The following is an 18,946-nucleotide window of genomic DNA, read 5'->3' on the forward strand; positions in this document are numbered from 1 at the left end:
CTATACTATATATATATATACTATCAAACTTTCCTTCTTTATGTTATTTGTATCATTTCTAATTAGCCATGATTTTTATATACAAATTGGTACAACGTTATCGATGCCAATGCGATGATAATAATAATTTTATTATATTATATTGCGATTACAACGGTAAATTATATTTTCGATATACGTATGCGTTAGTTCTATTAGTTGTAGACAAACACATTAGGAAACACAATCAAGTTAGAAATGGATTTAAGCGCTGATGCAGTTGGCCAAGAAGAAATAATCGAAACAACAAAAGGTAAGCCTTTAGCCATTTTAATGGTTATCAATCAGAAAATATAGACAAAATGAAAATGTGACAGTTTGGGTTTGTCTGAATGAAAAAGGATAAGTGTAAGGACCGTATGAGAACTAAAATATAGAAATAATTCATTTCCGATCATTCGTGTAAACCTGATGCGGCAACAAGTGAAGTAAAAAAACAATTTAATAATGCAAGAAAAGAGTGCGAGAAGAGTCGTCATTCAGCATCTGAAATTTTCGGCAGGAGATGTCCCTATTTCAAAAGGCTATGATCATGTTATGCTACTTCCTACATACGCTTCCAAAACAACTTAAATAGGATTAAAAACACTTGGTAATACACTAGATCCAAATTCGAAAGACGAAATAATTGTACCTGATATTTCACAATTTGGTAAATACCACAATTTTATTATTTGACGATAATGTTGAAGAAGAGTTATTTCTTTTCGAGTAGTACTCAAAGAAGCTCATCTACAATACATTTTTGACGGAACTTTTAAAAGTTGTAGCAAACAATTTCTACAAATATACACAATACATGTAGATATTGAAGCACATCCAGTGAAACTAATGTAATTCCAGTAATTTTTGTATTACTTCCAAACAAAACAAAAAAAAATTATACTCGATTATTTAAACTTATAAAAGAACATATTCCAAATTTCAACCCCGATATAATTACAATTGATTTTGAAGTAGCAACTATTTAAGCAATTAAATATGTTTTCCTATACTCAAATAAGTGGCTGTAATTATCATTTCAATCAATCTCTATGGCGTAAAGTTCAGAATATAGGACTGGTAGATGAGTATAGATAATGATGAAATCCGCCTTAATATTAGAACAATGTGTTCGGTTTTATGTCTATTCCACTCTCAATATCGACGATAAGCTGCTACTAATAATTATGGAAAGCAGTCCTGATAACGAAAACTTAATTATTTCATGACTATTATTTGTAGAACAATGGTTTCGAAAATGCAATAATATCCAAAGATAAGGAATTAGCTCAAAACATAGACAAATAATGTTGTTGAAGGCTAGCAATACAACTGGAACGAAGAACAGATTAAAGAACAATGTAAATTTGCAATTTTCGTCCCATGTGCAGCACATTCTCTGAATCTGGTAGGTGTCCAGGCGGTTGGGTGTGTTTCAGAAGCAGTAGCATACTTTCAAATCATCCAGAAATTATTTAATTTTTTTTCCAGTTCAAACAATCGATGGAAGATATTAAAAGAATGTTTAGGCGGACTAAAAGTTCTGAAAATCTTATCTAAAACCAGGTGGTCTGCACGCGCTGATGCTATTAATGCTTTGCACAATGGTTATAATCATATTTATGAAGCTTTATTATTAATTGCTAGTAACACTGATCAATCAGGAGAAACGAGAAATGAGGCACAGAGCATTGGCAAAAAAATGGAAAAATTGGTGACCATTATCCTAACTGAGACATGGAATGACCTTCTGGGAGTTATAAATAAAACAAGCTTAAGTTTACAGAATAATACTATAACAATGGATGTTGCAACAAAACTGTTTGCATCACTTAACGAGTATATTAGTAGAGCACGAAATAATTTTGATCAGTATGAATCGGCTGCCAAAGAAATAAATCCAAATTCTGACTACAAAGATAAATTGCAAAGAAAAAAAATTCGCAACACACGTATCACTTTTTTGGAAGAACCATCAGAGACTGTGCAGTTGAACGGTAAAGAAAAATTCTATGTAGAAACGTTCTTTCCCATAATCGACACGCTATATAGACATTTAAAGCAACGATCGGAATCGTACAAAGACATTAACTAACGTTTTAGTTTTTTTACTCAGTTACAAACAATCGAACCTGATCATTTGAAAAAAAATGCCAAGAATTGGCAGATTTCTATCATGAAGACATTAACTCTAATGAGTTAAACTCAGAATGTTTTCATTTAAAGGAATACTTGAAAACCCTCATAAATGAATCTGCGGACTTAAGTATCTCAGATATTCATTCTTTAATAAAAGCAGACAAATTAGCAGAAACATTCCCAAACGTGGAAGTTGCCACAAGGATTTTCCTTTGCCTCATGATCACTAATTGCAGTGGGGAGCGCTCATTTTCACACCTGAAAAGAATAAAAAACGAATTATGAACGACTATGTTGCAAGAACGGCTCACCAATTTGTCAATAATGTGCATAGAAAGTGATCTCCTTCAAAAACTGGACTTCGAAGATATAATTGAAGATTTTGCACAACAAAAATCTCGAAAAAAACTTAACGATACACATAAACTTTAAGTTTCATTGTTGAAAGTAATAACAGTAAAATACCATTTATAATTTTGTAAAATGTACATAATGTTTAACAACTAATAAAGTAATCATACTAAATAAGTTTTTGATGTTTTTACTCAACTTGTGCAGGCTTACTAAAAGGGCCCCTTAAGCTTCGGGTGCCCATGGTCCCCGGCATAGCATAAGACGGCCCTGATAATAATAATAAAAAACACGTAGCGATTAGCGCTAAATAAAGATCACAAAATGTGGCAATTCGTGCCTTTAAAAATATAATATTAAATAAAATTCGTGACGATTAGCACCAAATAATTTAATAATAATAAACCAAAAAAATTAGACGATTAGCGCCCTCACTTATAAAAAAGTACATAAAAATTGTTGCGATTAGCGCACGAACCAATATTTTTGCTACGGCTTTCAACGAATTACCAAATACTAACTAAATTTTAGGGCGGCCGTGTATATTTTTCGCACGATCGAGACGGCGGCGACGATAACACGACGATTGTAATCTACATATTATATAATAATTCACAAACACATAATATGAACAAAAATATAACAATATAAATAATAATTAAAATAGTGTATGTGTTTGTGTGTGTGGATTGTTCGATGGCGGCAACATGTATAATAATAATAGTATTATGTTGCGGCGGCAACAGTTAAAATATGTTATATATTAATAATAATGTATTAATAAATATGCTATTTATCATTTGGTTACGTGATTGGCTTTGCAACGATGTGTTTTGTTTTTTGTGTCTCCTAACACTTTTTTTTGTATTTAAAATGGTTTAATTTTCGACTTCAGCATGGGCGAATACAGAGATCCTAAACGGGGGGGAGGGGCAATCTGGTTATATATATATATATATATACACAAATAAAATTAATTAATAGGAATAGTGAGGCATAGGAATTGTCTAATTATTAGTAGACATTAGTTGTGTACAGAAATCAGTCATACTGGTGATTATGATGGGACTTACTGTTTTATAATACACTTACTTTTAATTTTAATTTTTAACTAGATACTTAATGTACTTACATACATTTAAATATATGAAACATTCAGTATATATGAAAAAAGTTTATTTTATATATTTATACAAATGAATAAAATGTTTTAAATTACAAAATCTTTTTTTCTGTTATTTTTTGAAAAAATGTTTATTACTTCATCTATGTCAACATGTTCATCTCGGTGACAATGAATAATCGCCAATCCTGACAGTCTTTCTTCTAACATATTGCACCGCAGCCAAGTTTTTATTCTTTTAAGGGCGGAAAAACTCCTCTCTGCCGAAGCTATACTAATTGGAAAACTAGCTAAAATTTTTAAAAGTATATGTATTGTTGGGAACATATCTTTATCACAATGTTCTAATGATTTTAGAGCTGTATCAGGAATATCATTTTTTTCTCTGTTCCAATATTCTTTCCAATAAAAACTTCTCTATTTGCAAATCTGCCATTTAATCCATGTATATTTAGAAACTGATTCCAAATAGATTCAAATATTTGTACTGTATTTTCTTGTATTTTAGAAATTAATATTTATACTGTTACTCGGAAATAGTCTTCTACCTTTGTAATCTCTGGATTCTGTCTGTGATGCTGTATATTGATTTTGTTCTTGGCTTTTTTACAGTAATTTCTAATTTATCCATTTGTTCCACAGCTTTGAAGTACAAATCTTTAAACACTGTTTCGCCTTCTAATCTAAGTTTATTTAAAATTTCAATAGTTTTATTTATGTAGTTAACTGCAGACTGTTTATCAAAATTTTTTTTTTGCAAAATTACGCTTAATGGTTGTGTAATTGAAAATATATGTGAAGCAACATAAAGAGTGATGATGAATTCGCAGTCAATTGAATTCAATAAAACCTTGGCTTTACTAGATGATTCTCGATCATTCCAATTGCTTATTTTATGAAGAGAATCCATAATTTCCGAAATTCCAGTCAAAAATTGTGTCACTGCTGTATACCTCTCAACCCACCTAGTTTCACAAAGTGACTGTAGTGAGGAATGTAGAACAGATTTTAGTACAAAATTTCGTTTCGAACTTCCACGAAAAAATGAAATAATTTCTTTAATTTGTCCAAAACTATTCCGGATGGACTGAATTTGACAACCTTTAGAAATTGCAAGATTCAAGCCATGGTTAAAACATGGACATCTGACAGCACTGGGTATCTTTTCCAGAATAGTTTTTACTGCACCACATACTTTTGAAGCCATAACACTACAACCGTCAGTAGCAATACCAACGCAGTTATTCAAATCCAAATTGAAGTTGTTCATTAATTTTAAAACGGTTTCTCCTAATATTTTACCATTTAATTTTGGTTCTATTTCAGAATTTTCGAAATTATAACTGTGTGGATCTATAAAACCAAGGAAATCTTCTTGAACAGTGTAATCCTCATTAATATACCGTATGACTAAACATAATTGAGATGTATGTGACATATCGGTTGTTTCGTCGAACATAATACTATAATATAGAGACCGCTTTACTTTGTTTAAAATATTATTAATAATTAATTTACTGCATATGAAAATAATTTCATTTTGAGTAATTTTACTTATATAAGTAGCTTTGGAACTTGTATTTTTTAAATGGTTTTCTAATTCCATATCACCAGACTCAATTCGAAATTTTAATATTTCTCGAAAATTTCCTTCGTTCAGTTTTGGAGATAATTCATTATTTTTCAACAAAGGTCCGTCATCCCGATGACCTCGAAAAGGTATGTTTTGGCGAGCTAAAAGTAATACAGACTTAATAATGGAGCGCAATCTATTTCTATTTTCTGTTATTTGTTTCAAATGGTTAGAATCTATCTGACTAACAACTTCAAGAGAAGGGTTTTCGTATGTCTTTATTAAATCCTGCGCTCTCAAAACTGATTCAATATGATATTTAGTTATTTCGTGGGAGTGAAGATCTCCTGTGTTTCCCATTAAATGTTTAAAATTTTGTAATGGTTTATTTACTAGTAAACCAAGAGTCATATAATTTTTTTTTCCAGTACCATGACCACCAGAGTAAAATAAAGTACAATATTTACAATATAGTCCATTTTTGCTTTCTGAATATACAATCCATGGATACATATCCAAATGTTTTTGTTGTAAATGTTGACGTATTTCTTTTCCTTTCAAATTTTGTAAAGAAAATGGATATACATAACTCTTTGGTGCAACCCAATGGTTTTTTAATAAATTATATCGAGTATGATCATCTATAATTTGCTGTATATATAAGCCAATATCATATGTTTTAATTATTATTTTAATATCATTATTAGAAGCAGGATGAGTCAAATTTGTAGAACTTGACGGTTCTAAAATATCAGTTAAAGGCGTAAAAACTGTGGATGTTGATGGTAATAATGTTTCGTCAATATCATTTTGATCGTTTATTGAATTATTACTTTTTTTGAAGTAAGATAGTATTGAAGAACTAGAAGAACTCGATTTTCTTTTTTCACTCATTATGAATTTCTAGAAAAAAAATTTTTTTTTTTAAGTGGTCGTGGTGGAAAATTACGCACTATTTTGATCAATATTCGATATGTACTTTGATAAAGATGCATTTATGATTTGCACTGATAATTATAAATTATTTATTTAAAAAAAGTTAAAATCTAATATTACGAACAAAAACATATTTTTAAAGAGATTTTTATTACTTACAGTAATAAAATTCCAATTTTAAAACTATAACAATGTAAAAACTAACTCCGATAATTGAAATTATTATAATATTTACCTGCAGTAGCAGTAGTCACTAGTCAGTAGTAATGTTTCTTTGGTGTAGTGTACAAATTCTACTGGAACGTCGTATAAGGAGTGTACGGACACGAATGCGCTATCTCATACTCAACAGTGTCAATATATTATGATGATATTATTATCGTAATATGGTTATTGGTTATATATAATAATACATATCAAAACAAGATTATTTTTTTATGACTTATGAACGTAACGACGAACGACGACGCCGGACGCACTAACAGCAAGCAACGAGGCGGTAAAACCATTGTATTCTCTATTAGTACTCTTTTTAATAATTTAAAAATAGATCGACTTGGTGACTGATGTTATCGCAAAATCGTAGAATAATATATAATATTTAATAATAATATTAAGTTTTTTGGTAAATATAATTACGATTATTGAGTTATCTCAATAATTTGCATGAACAAAATTTTAGTCACAATTACAAAATGGAATATTTAATACTTTTTTTTGTGTGACCAGGGGGGGGGGCAATTGCCCCTATTGCCCCCCTTGTATCCGCCCTTGGACTTCAGTAGTACATTCTCCGATACATCGAAAAGTGAACCTAATTTGTTATTCGCGTATTAAAGAGGTCAAAAATTAAGGGTAAAAACAAACAGTAATATTTTTTTTCATTTTTATAAATCATAAGATTCGGTGCAATAACCAGTATGTTTTATTACTATATACTGTCTTGTAAAATATAACTATAATACATAGTTTTAAAGTTTCGCAATATTTTAATATTTATGATTATATTTTCAACTTAAATTGATATTAGGTCAAAAAACGAAAAACAAATTTAATTCGGTGCAATAACCAGGTATCTCCATGGTTTTTTATTTTTACTATTTAATTAATGTACTTAAAATAATGTAAAATGTAAATTTATATATATAGCTCTTCATATGGAGAATTCAATCATGTTTATATTATATTTATACTTCAATTAGAAATATATTTATTTCTACTGAACAATTTCAAAAAGTGGAGATAGCTAGTTTTTGCACCGAACCCATCAATATACGATTTGGAGACAAATATAGAAAACAACACATAATATTTATAAATAACAACAACTTTAATGATAATTCATAATAATTTGTTCCTGCGTTTGCTTTCATAGCCATCCACATTCCATCCACAGTATTTTTGAGATTTTTGGTAGCACTGCGGCTATTAAGATGGTCGTGAAAAACGTACAAACTGTGTGCATATAGCATGCCGGCCATAAGTCAACGTATTCACCATTCGTACTTAAAGACAGTTCAGCTGTTGCTTCTTCCATGATGGTAAGCCGTTTATAAAATGCAACCACCATAACAATCACCAATGTAAATAACAGCACATCGTATGCTGCTAACCATTGTGTCCAACGCCGATGGTTGGACCACCGGAACGCGCGCACAAGCAAACATGAGGCACCTGCTACCAACAGAAAACCAGACAGGGCCACTGTGAACGCATAAGTGTCCCATGTCACAATCACGGAACTCATCGGCACCGTTTGTACCATCTGTAGTATTAATACCGGTTAGAGAGTATTTTATCCCTAAGCTCTTGTCTAAAAGTTTGCTTTAGAGAAATTAATAATCCAGTGTTGGATTATGCTTAATTTAGATGTTCTAGAACTCAAAAAGGGATACTGTTAGTATATTTCAATAATAAAAACTAATCGAAAAAATAACTAAAAGTATAACGTGTTCCATAGTAATGACGTACATGATTATATTGTAATAATAATGTTTACACTAAGAACGACGCCTCTAAAATGTAGATAGACTCTTTTAAAATGAGTTACCTAAATCACTTATAATTTATCAACATAATATTGTGCGAGCAGTTGTTCTTAATGCAATCGTTCTTTGCCGTTTTACTATAGTATTGCTATTGCTCCATTTAATTATACTAAATTCACCAAATTCGGTATGTAAAATCAAGCCGAATTGTATCCGAAATCCAAATCGACGGACTGAATCCATAAATCCGGATAAAACGAATCGATTCGAAATTCAGATTAAATAATTGTAACCCATAGCTCGGATTGGTCAAATAATGCTCAGCACTAGTATCTACGTGTTAGTAAAACGGAGACAAAATATGCGGATACGATGTTATTTCATATTTAGTGCTATCTAGTGAATTAAAGATACGTTTTCTTTTCTATTATAATATCATACGTTTATTGATTTTATCGATTAATCATGGTTTCAAGATGTTATTTTTGGTAATAATGTGATAATCAATTTTATGGATTTCAACGAAATTTGTCAATTAATTTATATTGCTTATTAAACTTTTAGGTAATTAAAATAAATTATATTTACAGTAAGTATCTATGAGGTTTACATTTTTATTATTAATAACTGGTTATAGATCATAATTGATATTTTGATCGATATTAGATTGTTGCATATTTGCAACATTGCACAGTAATATACGATATTTTTATTGTAATTTATAGAGAACCTGTTAGTATGGACAGAATCAGTGATAAAGATATTGTTATTTTATTAGCTAATTGGGACGAAAGTGAAGACGAATCAGATAACTCTGACGATGAAATGTATATTGATAATGATAATGAATATCCTAATGTAAATAATGAAGATACAAATGATTTAAATATTGAAAATATGTCATTAGAATTTGTGGCTGAAGAAGGTAATCAATATATTATATATCCTGATCGTCAAATAACACACACTCCTCCTCCAGTAAGTCAAATTCGTCCTCAAAAAAAGTCGTATATGTCCTCCAATAAATCAAACCCATCTTTGTCCTTTAATACAACAATCTAAACAAACACCTAGTCCGGTGGATGTAAAAAATATGAAGTGGAAAAAAGATAGTTAAGCATTTGATGAAAATATTAGACTACCGTAAATTGGGGCGACATTGTTAATGACGGGTGACTTTGATAATGTTGTTTTATTTCATTAAATTGTACACTATGGCTACACTGTTCGCAAAAAATTAATTTTTATTGTATATATTGATAAAGAAATATAGTCTTATAATGATAACGGTTAAGATACGATTTATCATCAACTAGCACCGGTGAAACTCGCTGTAAGTGAATACCCTAGGTCGGTGAAACTCGCTGTATGTGAATACCCTAGGTCGGTAAAACTCGCTGTATGTGAGTACCCTAGGTCGGTAAAACTCGCTGTATGTGAGTACCCTAGGTAGCTGAATATCGTTTGAAGTGAATTTCCTAGGTCGGAGACAGGACTTAAGAATACAGCAGTTAGAAAAGTCTAGTAGGCAAAACCAGTGATAACGACGAATGAGATGTTGGTACCTCTGATTTGGTGGCTCTACACTTTGGCGGTGTCGTTTTAAACGCGTAAATAATAAGTCTAATTCGAGCATCTAGTGGTCGGTCATTTCATTAAATTCACAGGAGTAATACACCTTGTCCCGTAGCTTGCCCTGTGCTTTTGTGCATGGAAAATAAATAAATACATTCCGAAATGGTAATTAAGTGTCTAGCTATCAGTCATTACCCGGTGCTTGTCGTTACTCGACTGGGCAATCGGCGTAGCTTGCCCTGTGATTTTGTGCATGGAAAATAAATAAATATACACTCCGAAAGGTTGATCAAGTGTCTAGTTATCAGTCATCGTCCAGTGAATATCGATTCCTGACAGGGCAATCCGCCTGTGGCGGATTGTCATACCTCCTGACGTCGAAGGCGTTGTGCTGTTTAGTACGCAAAAAAGTTTAAGTCGAATCGAGCGCTCGATTTCTCAAGCGATCACCAATGAAAATCCAGTTAAACGCGTTTAAACCTCCCAGGTAGGCAATCCGACTGCGTCGGATCGCGGACGATGTGGGCGTAAAGGAGAGATTTTAAACATATTATGGAAAACGCATGTCAAACGTTAGGGAGTTGAAGATCAAAAAAACTACACATAATTAATATTTTTTTTCATATTTTATAGATGGTTAGATATCGAAAAGAAATAATATGCGCTTTCTGTGATGACAAAATATTTAAAAATCAAAAGAAAAAAAATTTGCTACTGTTTTTCCCCTGTATCTTTCAAATGTAAGCGACTGAAAGGCTAAACACATAAAATAGTGAATTCACCGTCAAAAAACCGAGTGAAACAACTGTATCGTCATCAATAGAACGTTCTCGGGCTATAATATAAATTGCATATCACATAATATGTACATTTGAATTGTGCATACTGTTAGCAATAACTATAATTGGTTTAATTGAATACTATTGTGTAATTTAACGTTCGTGTAAAGTATATTATAATATAATATATTTTGTCACCATCAATCAAGCAGTATAAAATGTAATGTGTGAGATCAAAAATCGTTTTTAAGATTTGAAAAATATTTTATGAGTAGTAATGTCATATCAAAACGAAAATAGCAATTAATAATGATCGAATAAATGAAAAAAAAATGCAAAAAATCCCGTGGGTGTGGTTTCTTATGGGGCCGCCCGGAATACGCCGGAACGGGATTCGAACCTGCCTACCTAACGTCGGGGGACCTATCCTAACACCTATCGACTACCGCTTGAGTTGAAAACCGTAACCGAATCTCGAGCACTTAAACCGTTTTAGAGATGCGACGAATACTACATTATACGTCGTTTGACCCGTACAATTTTTACGATTCGCGTGTCACGAAACCGTAAATCGCATATTTATTGTCGTTTAGAACGTTTCCGACGTATTCGTTAACATTTTTTAATCGTATACGTCTCAACGACGTACCGAGTTTATCATCACATACACATATCACGATATCCCCCCCCAAAAGGTATGCGATTAAAGGCATTACGACGACTGGAGAGCAACGATTTTGCGATTTTTTTGTATATAATAAACACGATCTGACGTACGTCAACAACGGTACGCACGTTTCTTTTTTATATGATAATATTATTATATATATATATACACATATATAATCGTATTTCGTACGCTATCGAGACGATAAGGTCGCGGAGACACCGAAAACAAAAAAACGCGTAATCGATACGGATAAACGATTTATCGTATCGTAAAAAAAAAAAACAGTATTGACGATACGACGACCGACCGGAGAACGCGTTTTCCGGACGCGAACGAAATCCGGAGACGCGCGGACCGGACGAAAAAGACCCGCTCCGGGCCATAGCGTCGAGAACGCGACGGAAAGAGGTCTCGAAAGGCCGGAAAACCGGGCGAAAAGCGGAAAAAACGGTATAGAAAAACAATAATAATGAGCAATGAGCAAATGAGCGATAACCGAACCGATAACGACGGCCGTTGGAGAAACGATAACGACGGGGAGATATGGGACACGACGACTGGAAGAAAAAAAACGGAATTTTTCGATTGGTCGGGACACTAAAGTGCCCGCGTTCTGGCGGATTTTTGGGGAAGCTCGTTTTGGTTATATATTATAAGATTATTTGAAACGTGTGTTATCTTCAATCTCAACGTTATTTTAAATGTAAAATAACAACGTTTTAAAATTAGCTGCGCAAAGTAAGTACAAATGTTATTTAATTATAATTTTGTAAGTTAATTTATATATACATATCATCATGATTCAAATCATACTATGTTATACTATTTTCATTCATTATGTTGCAAACAATTAAGTGTTTATTGTCATGGGGTGACATTGATAGTATTGTTGAGGCGATTTTGATAATCTTATTTATGTTTATATTTCATGTATTTAAATTATTTTAGTGGTTCGCGTGTACAAAAAAAAAGTGGGTAGTCGCCCATATGCTAATAGGAGTGATGAAGTTGTGGAAGAAGCTCTTCAAAAAGTTGCTGATGGGGAACTTTCAATTTTAAAAGCTAGTAAAATGTATAAAATACCGTATGGCACATTATACAATCGTTTTAATGGGAAACATGGCAAAAAACCTGGAGGACAGGCAATATTTAGTGATGAGGATGAAAAAAATATGATAGCTGCTGTATCAAAATGTGGTGATTGGGGATTCCCTTTAACTTTAATGGATTTAAGGTAAACATACACAGTTTGCCTATATTACAATTAGTCTTAAAATTAATTATAATTATCTTGATTTAGATTAATCGCAAAAACATCATTAGACAAAAGAGGAATAATAGTTCAAACATTTAAGGATAACCTTCCAGGTGATGATTGGGCAAGGAGTTTGTCAAAAAGACACAATACACTAACTCAAAGAATCACAACAAACATTTCTCGATGTCGCGCCGAAGTCTCCCCTGCTACAATAAATTTATATTTTGATAATTTGTCTTCAGTATTAAAAGATATACCTGCTGATAATATTTTCAATTATGATGAGACCAACCTCCAGGATGATCCAGGTAAAAAAAAATTTTTGTTCAAGCGTGGTACAAAATATCCTGTACAAGTTCAAAACCACTCTAAAAGTGCCACCACAATAATGGTATGTGGGTCAGCAAGTGGTATTCTATTACCACCATACATCATTTATAAATCAAAAAATTTGTGGGAGTCTTGGACAAATGAAGGACCCAAAGGATCTCCATGCTGTGAGAGTCCTTGCTGCTCAAAAGGAACCAGGTATAATTGTACACCACACGGATGGATGGATGGTATTACTTTCAAAGAATGGTTTTTCACTTTATTTTTGCCACATGCAAACCGTTTGACTGGGCGCAAAGTATTGATAGGAGACAATTTAGCATCTCATTTCAATCCGGAAGTAATACAACAGTGTGAGGATTCTGGTATTGATTTTGTATGTTTACCTAAAAATGCAACACATTTAACTCAACCACTAGATGTGTGTTTTTTCCGGCCTTTAAAACAAAGTTGGAGATTTTGTTTAAACGAATGGAAAAATCGTAATACAAAGATGCAATCTATTCCGAAGTCATCTTTTCCAGCGTTGGTAAGTAGTTGTCTTCAACGAATCAATGATGTAGGAAGCATATCAAGCAATTTAGAATCTGCATTTCGTGCCACTGGAATTTTTCCATTAGATCGTAATGCTATATTACAAAAATTACCAAAAGAAGATTACCCTAATATTAATGATATTGTTGTAAATTATTTAAAAGATAAAAGATTTGAAAAAACAGATAAAAACAGAAAAAGAAAAAAAATTAATATTGCTCCAGGACAGAGTGTGACTTCGGCCATTTTAAACACAGATAGTGATGATGATGCAGTTATTCCATACATTAACACAGATTCTGAAAATGAGGTAGAAAATGAAGATGTGATTCCAGATTATCAAACACCAACCAAAGATAATTTAGAAATTGGTGATTTTGTATTGGTCAATGTTCAGTTAGGAAAACGAAAAAAGACTATTTATGTATATGCAGCTGTTATTAAGAGTATTGTTAATAATATATATACACTAAATGGTCTTAAATCATTAGATGACATTAAACAGATTTTCAAAATTCAAGATGATGATGTATTTGATGTTGATATAATACATATTATTGCAATTTTAAAAACACCTAAACTGACAAAAGATGCAAATTATATATTTTTACAGCCACTCTCTGATGTCAGAGAGGCATAGTAAGTAGTAACTGAAGACTGTAATGTGAATTGTGACTGTAATGTTAAACTGTACGTTCAGTCTGTTACCAATGTATTATAAACTCAAGACTGCCTAGTAAGTTCCTAGCTAAGTCAATTAAAACATATTTAAATTAATGTACCTATTTATATTTTATTTTGTTTTTCAATTTTAGAAATTATTATGTTTAACTGTTATACTTGTTAAGACAACTTGTTATATATATTTAGTATTGTTTTGTTTTGTATTGTATTTTTATTTAAAAATTGTTTTATTCTCCTGTGTGTTCAGACAGTTAAGGTATTGTACCTAATCTCAAGACTTCCTAGTAACTAGTTAAGCCAATATAAATATATTTAAATTAATTTATTTATATTTTTATATTTTAATATTTTGTTTTATTTTGTTTTTAACTTTGAAACTATTATTATATTTGTACTGTTTCACAAGACTGAGTTACCTAGTCAACTTAATAAATTATTATCCACTTAAATACTATTTTATGTATTTTTTTATTTAAACAAATAAAATATGCATGTCAATTTCACCCCATAACACATTTTATGTTATAACTCAAAAACTATTTGACCAAATTTAAAATGGTTTGAGATTTATAACTTTCATACCATTACCACTAGTTTAACAATAAAACAAATAGGGGTATCAAAGTCACCCCAAACTCCGTTTGACTTTGATAGCTACTTTAAAAAAATTATTAAAAAAAAACTATTCATTAAAAAAAAAAAAAAAAAATAGGAATGTTGGTAAAATAGTACTTGATACGACGACATTATTTTGAGATCTGTAGCATAAGTATTAAAAAAACTATAAGTAAAAGAACAAAAAAAATCACCAAATTTTATCAAAGTCGCCCCAATTTACGGTACATACTAATGTTTTGTTACCTGATGATATCTGTAAATTAGCTACACCTCTACATTTTTTTTTCTTTTTTTTTTTTTTACTGATGAATTATATAAAAATATTCAACAAGAAACTGAAGTTTTCTCTAAAAAAAAATCCAAATAAACCTATTCGTGTTTCTATTGCAGAGTTAAAAAAATACGTGGGAATAAGTGTTTATTCGTCTGTTGTTAAAGTGCCTAAGGTGAAGGATTATTGGAGCACGCATATTGGTTTCCCCCCTATATATAATGTATTGAGTCAAAAACGATTTGAAGCGATTAGTACTGCATTTCAATAATAATGAAAATATGCTATCTAGAGCTGATCCTAGATTTGATCATCTTTTTAAACTAAGACCGCTTGTTTATTATTTAAACGATCGATTTGGTAAAATACCTTATTCGAGACGGTACATCCTAGTTGGGTCCAGAGTACTAGAAGTTAATCACAGGTAATGTACTAGTTGGGTCCCGAATTTTTATAGGGACCTACTACACTAGATGAGTTCTGAATTATATTAGGTATTACACTAGTTCCTGTATATTTTTTGGAAAGTACTACACTGTACTAACATTTTTATTCCCATTTTAACAGACTTAAGACTGTCTATGATCTATTTAGACCACAAGTATGGTTAAAAATGTTTTTACAATTTTTTTTAAAAATATTAAAAATTTTAAAACAACTATATAATATAAATAAAAATAAAATAATATTTTTTGAAAAATCATTTGTTTGTTGATAAATTTTATACGACATTAATTTTACAAAATGAAATCAATTTATTATTCCTGCATTTTTTTTTTATTCATATTGCCAGCTATAATTTTTGTTTTAGTAAAATGCAGTTTTTTTTCATTACTTCTACAATTCTTATTTTAACATAAGTATCAATTTTTACGTTTTTTAAAAGTTCTAGAATTGATAAATATTTGTGTGTGCTGTATAACAACAACATATTTTACGTAGATGGCACATTTAAAGTTGCTCAAAAATATTTATGCCAATGTTTACAATACATACAATAAATAATAATCACTACATTTCACTTATTTTATCTGCTTCCAAATGAACAAAAATACTATATTCAAACGTTTCGGATGTTATGTATTGAATGCGAAAATTTAATTTGAAATTTTACCTCAAACAATTATGTAGACTTTGAAGAAGCTATTTATAATTGTATTTTGCCAGTATAGTTGGAATTAAATATTAAAATGTGTAGATTTCATTTAGGACAGAGCTGGTTGCGAAAATGTAATTTGGGATTAACAAATAAGTATAAAAGTGATTTTGAATTAAGTAAATATCTTAAATATTTTTGGTTTACCATTCCTATATCCAGAAGAGATTGAGTATTGTTTACCGAAGATATAATAATCCACCTGAATGATAGTAGAATTCGAGAATTCACTGATTATGTTTTGATAATTATATTAATGAAAATCGAGATTTTCACAACAATTTGTTCAGAATTTAATGTATCGATAATGCTAACCACAGGCTCCTGCAAATCATTCCATTCTATTTAATTTATGTTTTACACAGCAAACAAATATTTATCAGTCCTAAATTTTAAAACGTAAAATTGATACTTATATTAAAATAAAATTGCATAAGTAAAAAAAACTGCATTTACTAATGCAAAATTTATAATAGCAATATGAACAAAAATTATGCAGGAATAATAAATCGATTTGATTTTGTAAAATTAATGTCGTATATATTTTACCAACAACTAAATGATATTTCAAAATATTATTTTATTTTATTTATATTATATAGTTATTTTAACATATTAATATTTTTCACTTACACCTATATGGCTATATTTAAATTATATAATTATATTAACATACTTGGTTCTTAAAATTTTAATATTTAAAAATGTAAAAACATTTCTAACCATACTGTGGTCTAAATAGATCATAGATGGTCTAAGTCTGTTAAATGGAATAAAATGTAGTATAGTGTAATACTTACTAAAATATATTCAGGAACTAGTGTAATACCTAAATAATTCAGAACTAATAGTAGTACCTATAAAATCTAGAATCTAACTAGTATAGGTACCTATAAAATCTGGGACCTAACTAGTGTAGCTATTTTAAATTCGGGACCTATGGATGTAACTATTCGACCTATATATGATGAACATATATGTTCAACAAAAAGCTAAAGTATGTTAAACAATACATACCTAATAAACTCATAAATGAGGTTATAAATTATTTGTATTATGCGACTTAAAGGTACATAATAGAAATTTATACCGACTAATAAGACGATCCAAAATTTTGTCTAAATGATGATATTGATATTGGTGCTAGTGGTAATGTGGCGATCTCGTTTAACTAAAATATTCCAAATAATAAAACTACCGGTTATACTTTGATAACTATTATAATTCAGTCCCATTGATGTGTAATCTTTTAACAGGGGATATTGGCTCTAGGTACACTTCGAAAATAGAGTTCCAAAAATCGGTTACGGATGAAAAATAATAAAAATAAAACGGGTTTATTGCAGAAAGGATAAGTTTGTCTAAGTCAACACCATTATCAATTACAGCTTGGAAAGATAAAAATTGTAACTTTGTTATCTACATATGCTGGATGTGAACCGAAAATTTAATAAACGTTATGATCGACGAAGTAAAACTCAGTAATGTAAATTATCCTTTTGTAGTTAAGAATACAATCGTTTATAGGGGGTGTGGCTAATGGCTTAATAGGACACTAGGCAGATACAAATTAAACTCGCTCACGTAATGATATATTAGACTGTGGTATCATCTTATTGATGTATCATAGTAAACCAGCGGCTTTATACAAAGATTGGTAAGTTTGAAAAATCATCCAATAAAAACATTTGTAGCAGATTGGAGGCGAATAGGATTCTTCACTAACTAGTACTAGATTATGTACACCAACAAGAGGAAAAAGTCTACTCATTAGAGCTCCAGAAAAGGTAAATAGAACTAGACACAACATTCAGCACCAAGGATATACGAGGAACTGATAACATTGGTCATTTACCAAGACCACGGCTAAAGAACGCTGCAAGAGTTCCACCATGCAAAGATTCACATATTTCAATAATTACCAAGTGCAACTCTATCATGTGTGTTGCAAGAACCAAAGATTGTTTTGAAATTTCATACATAGGTGGTTTCATCTATCTTATTGCTATTTTCTTTATTATTTTATTAATTGTCGTATTTTTAAGTAGATTTTATTTATTACTATATTTTAATTATCACTGTGATAAAAGGTATTATCATATAAGAAACTATTTTTATTATTATTCACATATTTTAGATGCAGAGACGTTAATGTTTTATATTATTTTATAATTTAATAAGTTGTTTTCGGGCAAAAAGTGTAAAATATATGTTTATTTTTATGTGCAATGTTGTATTTGCAACAAACTGAAAATTAGTTTTCACAAAAACCATAAATCCGATGTTTTAACTATTTTTCCAAAATTTATATAAGTAGTTATAATAAGTGAATTGTTGACAAAAATATCATACCACGTTAGTAGTCCGAAATTCCTCACGTCAGTAATAATTGTATACGCAAGCCCGCAGGCAGTGATTACGCGTATTTCGATCACAGTTATTAAATCCACGCCAGCGAATTGAGTAGATCTGAAATCTCACATAAAATTGTCTGACCCTCACGTGTCTAACCATTTTGTTTCATAAGTTGTCGATAGTCAATTTCCATTGTTAAACCACCAACCATGCAGTTCGTAACCTGCCTGGAACGTTGTTCGATGCCATCGATTTCTGCAGCAGGTATTTCACGTTAAACCATTTACTTTTGTAATAAGCACAAACTCATAACAACATCTATCAATTATGCACAGTGTGATTCTTTTATCTTTGAAAACATACAACGACTGGAATTAGCGATTTAAGTGAACGTATAGATTCAGGTTCAACCATTTGCTAAGGTGGTATGTTTATTATTTGTAATGGATAAAAATTTCCTCAAAGTTTCCATCATTGTGTTAACAGGTGATTTTATTGTATTTTTAGTAAATACCACAAAATAAAGTTTTCATGGTGAGTCGGTTTGGTACGTCCACGGATTGTGATATAGTTGTACTGTTGTGT

The 18,946-nt window shown here is 30.7% G+C and overlaps 3 protein-coding genes across 3 annotated transcripts; 2 read left to right on the forward strand and 1 right to left on the reverse strand.

Moving 5' to 3' along the window:
* The first annotated feature begins 237 nt into the window (after positions 1-237).
* On the forward strand, positions 238-2,116 carry LOC112593901. Its single transcript, XM_025338487.1, has 2 exons — positions 238-292; positions 1,413-2,116. Exons 1-2 carry the CDS (start codon positions 238-240, stop codon positions 2,114-2,116), a joined length of 759 nt encoding a protein of 252 aa, XP_025194272.1.
* A 184-nt stretch (positions 2,117-2,300) lies between these two features.
* LOC112593902 (52 kDa repressor of the inhibitor of the protein kinase-like) lies at positions 2,301-6,101 on the reverse strand. The gene is made up of 3 exons (XM_025338488.1): positions 5,189-6,101; positions 4,183-5,044; positions 2,301-2,418 (listed from the first exon to the last, which is right to left on the reverse strand). The coding sequence occupies exons 1-3, from the start codon at positions 6,099-6,101 to the stop codon at positions 2,301-2,303; spliced, it is 1,893 nt and encodes a 630-aa protein (XP_025194273.1).
* Positions 6,102-11,816: 5,715 nt separating this feature from the next.
* Positions 11,817-14,014, forward strand: LOC112593903. The gene is made up of 5 exons (XM_025338489.1): positions 11,817-11,893; positions 12,104-12,389; positions 12,456-13,425; positions 13,507-13,916; positions 13,978-14,014. Coding segments are annotated over exons 1-5 (1,704 nt in total). The 5' UTR covers positions 11,817-11,892.
* The last annotated feature ends 4,932 nt before the right edge of the window (positions 14,015-18,946 follow it).

Source organism: Melanaphis sacchari, unplaced genomic scaffold (assembly GCF_002803265.2).
Source record: "Melanaphis sacchari strain LSU unplaced genomic scaffold, SCAv2.0 Contig212_pilon_pilon, whole genome shotgun sequence".
NCBI classification, from domain to species: Eukaryota; Metazoa; Arthropoda; class Insecta; order Hemiptera; family Aphididae; genus Melanaphis; species Melanaphis sacchari.

Bases quoted from the DNA above. Each gene is read 5' to 3' on its own strand.
- LOC112593901 (XM_025338487.1), top strand. From the start codon at position 238: ATGGATTTAAGCGCTGATGCAGTTGGCCAAGAAGAAATAATCGAAACA. The intron at 293-1,412 runs GTAAGCCTTTAG...TCCCATGTGCAG, and splicing joins AATAATCGAAACAACAAAAG to CACATTCTCTGAATCTGGTA.
- LOC112593902 (XM_025338488.1), bottom strand. From the start codon at position 6,101: ATGAGTGAAAAAAGAAAATCGAGTTCTTCTAGTTCTTCAATACTATCT. The intron at 5,045-5,188 runs GTAAAATTACTC...AATTATGTTTAG, and splicing joins TTCCAAAGCTACTTATATAA to TCATACGGTATATTAATGAG. The intron at 2,419-4,182 runs GTAGAAGACTAT...TATTCTTTTCAG, and splicing joins AGAATCCAGAGATTACAAAG to GTGTGAAAATGAGCGCTCCC.
- LOC112593903 (XM_025338489.1), top strand. The intron at 13,426-13,506 runs GTAAATTATTTA...GCTCCAGGACAG, and splicing joins CTAATATTAATGATATTGTT to AGTGTGACTTCGGCCATTTT. The intron at 13,917-13,977 runs GTAAGTAGTAAC...CTGTACGTTCAG, and splicing joins TCTGATGTCAGAGAGGCATA to TCTGTTACCAATGTATTATA.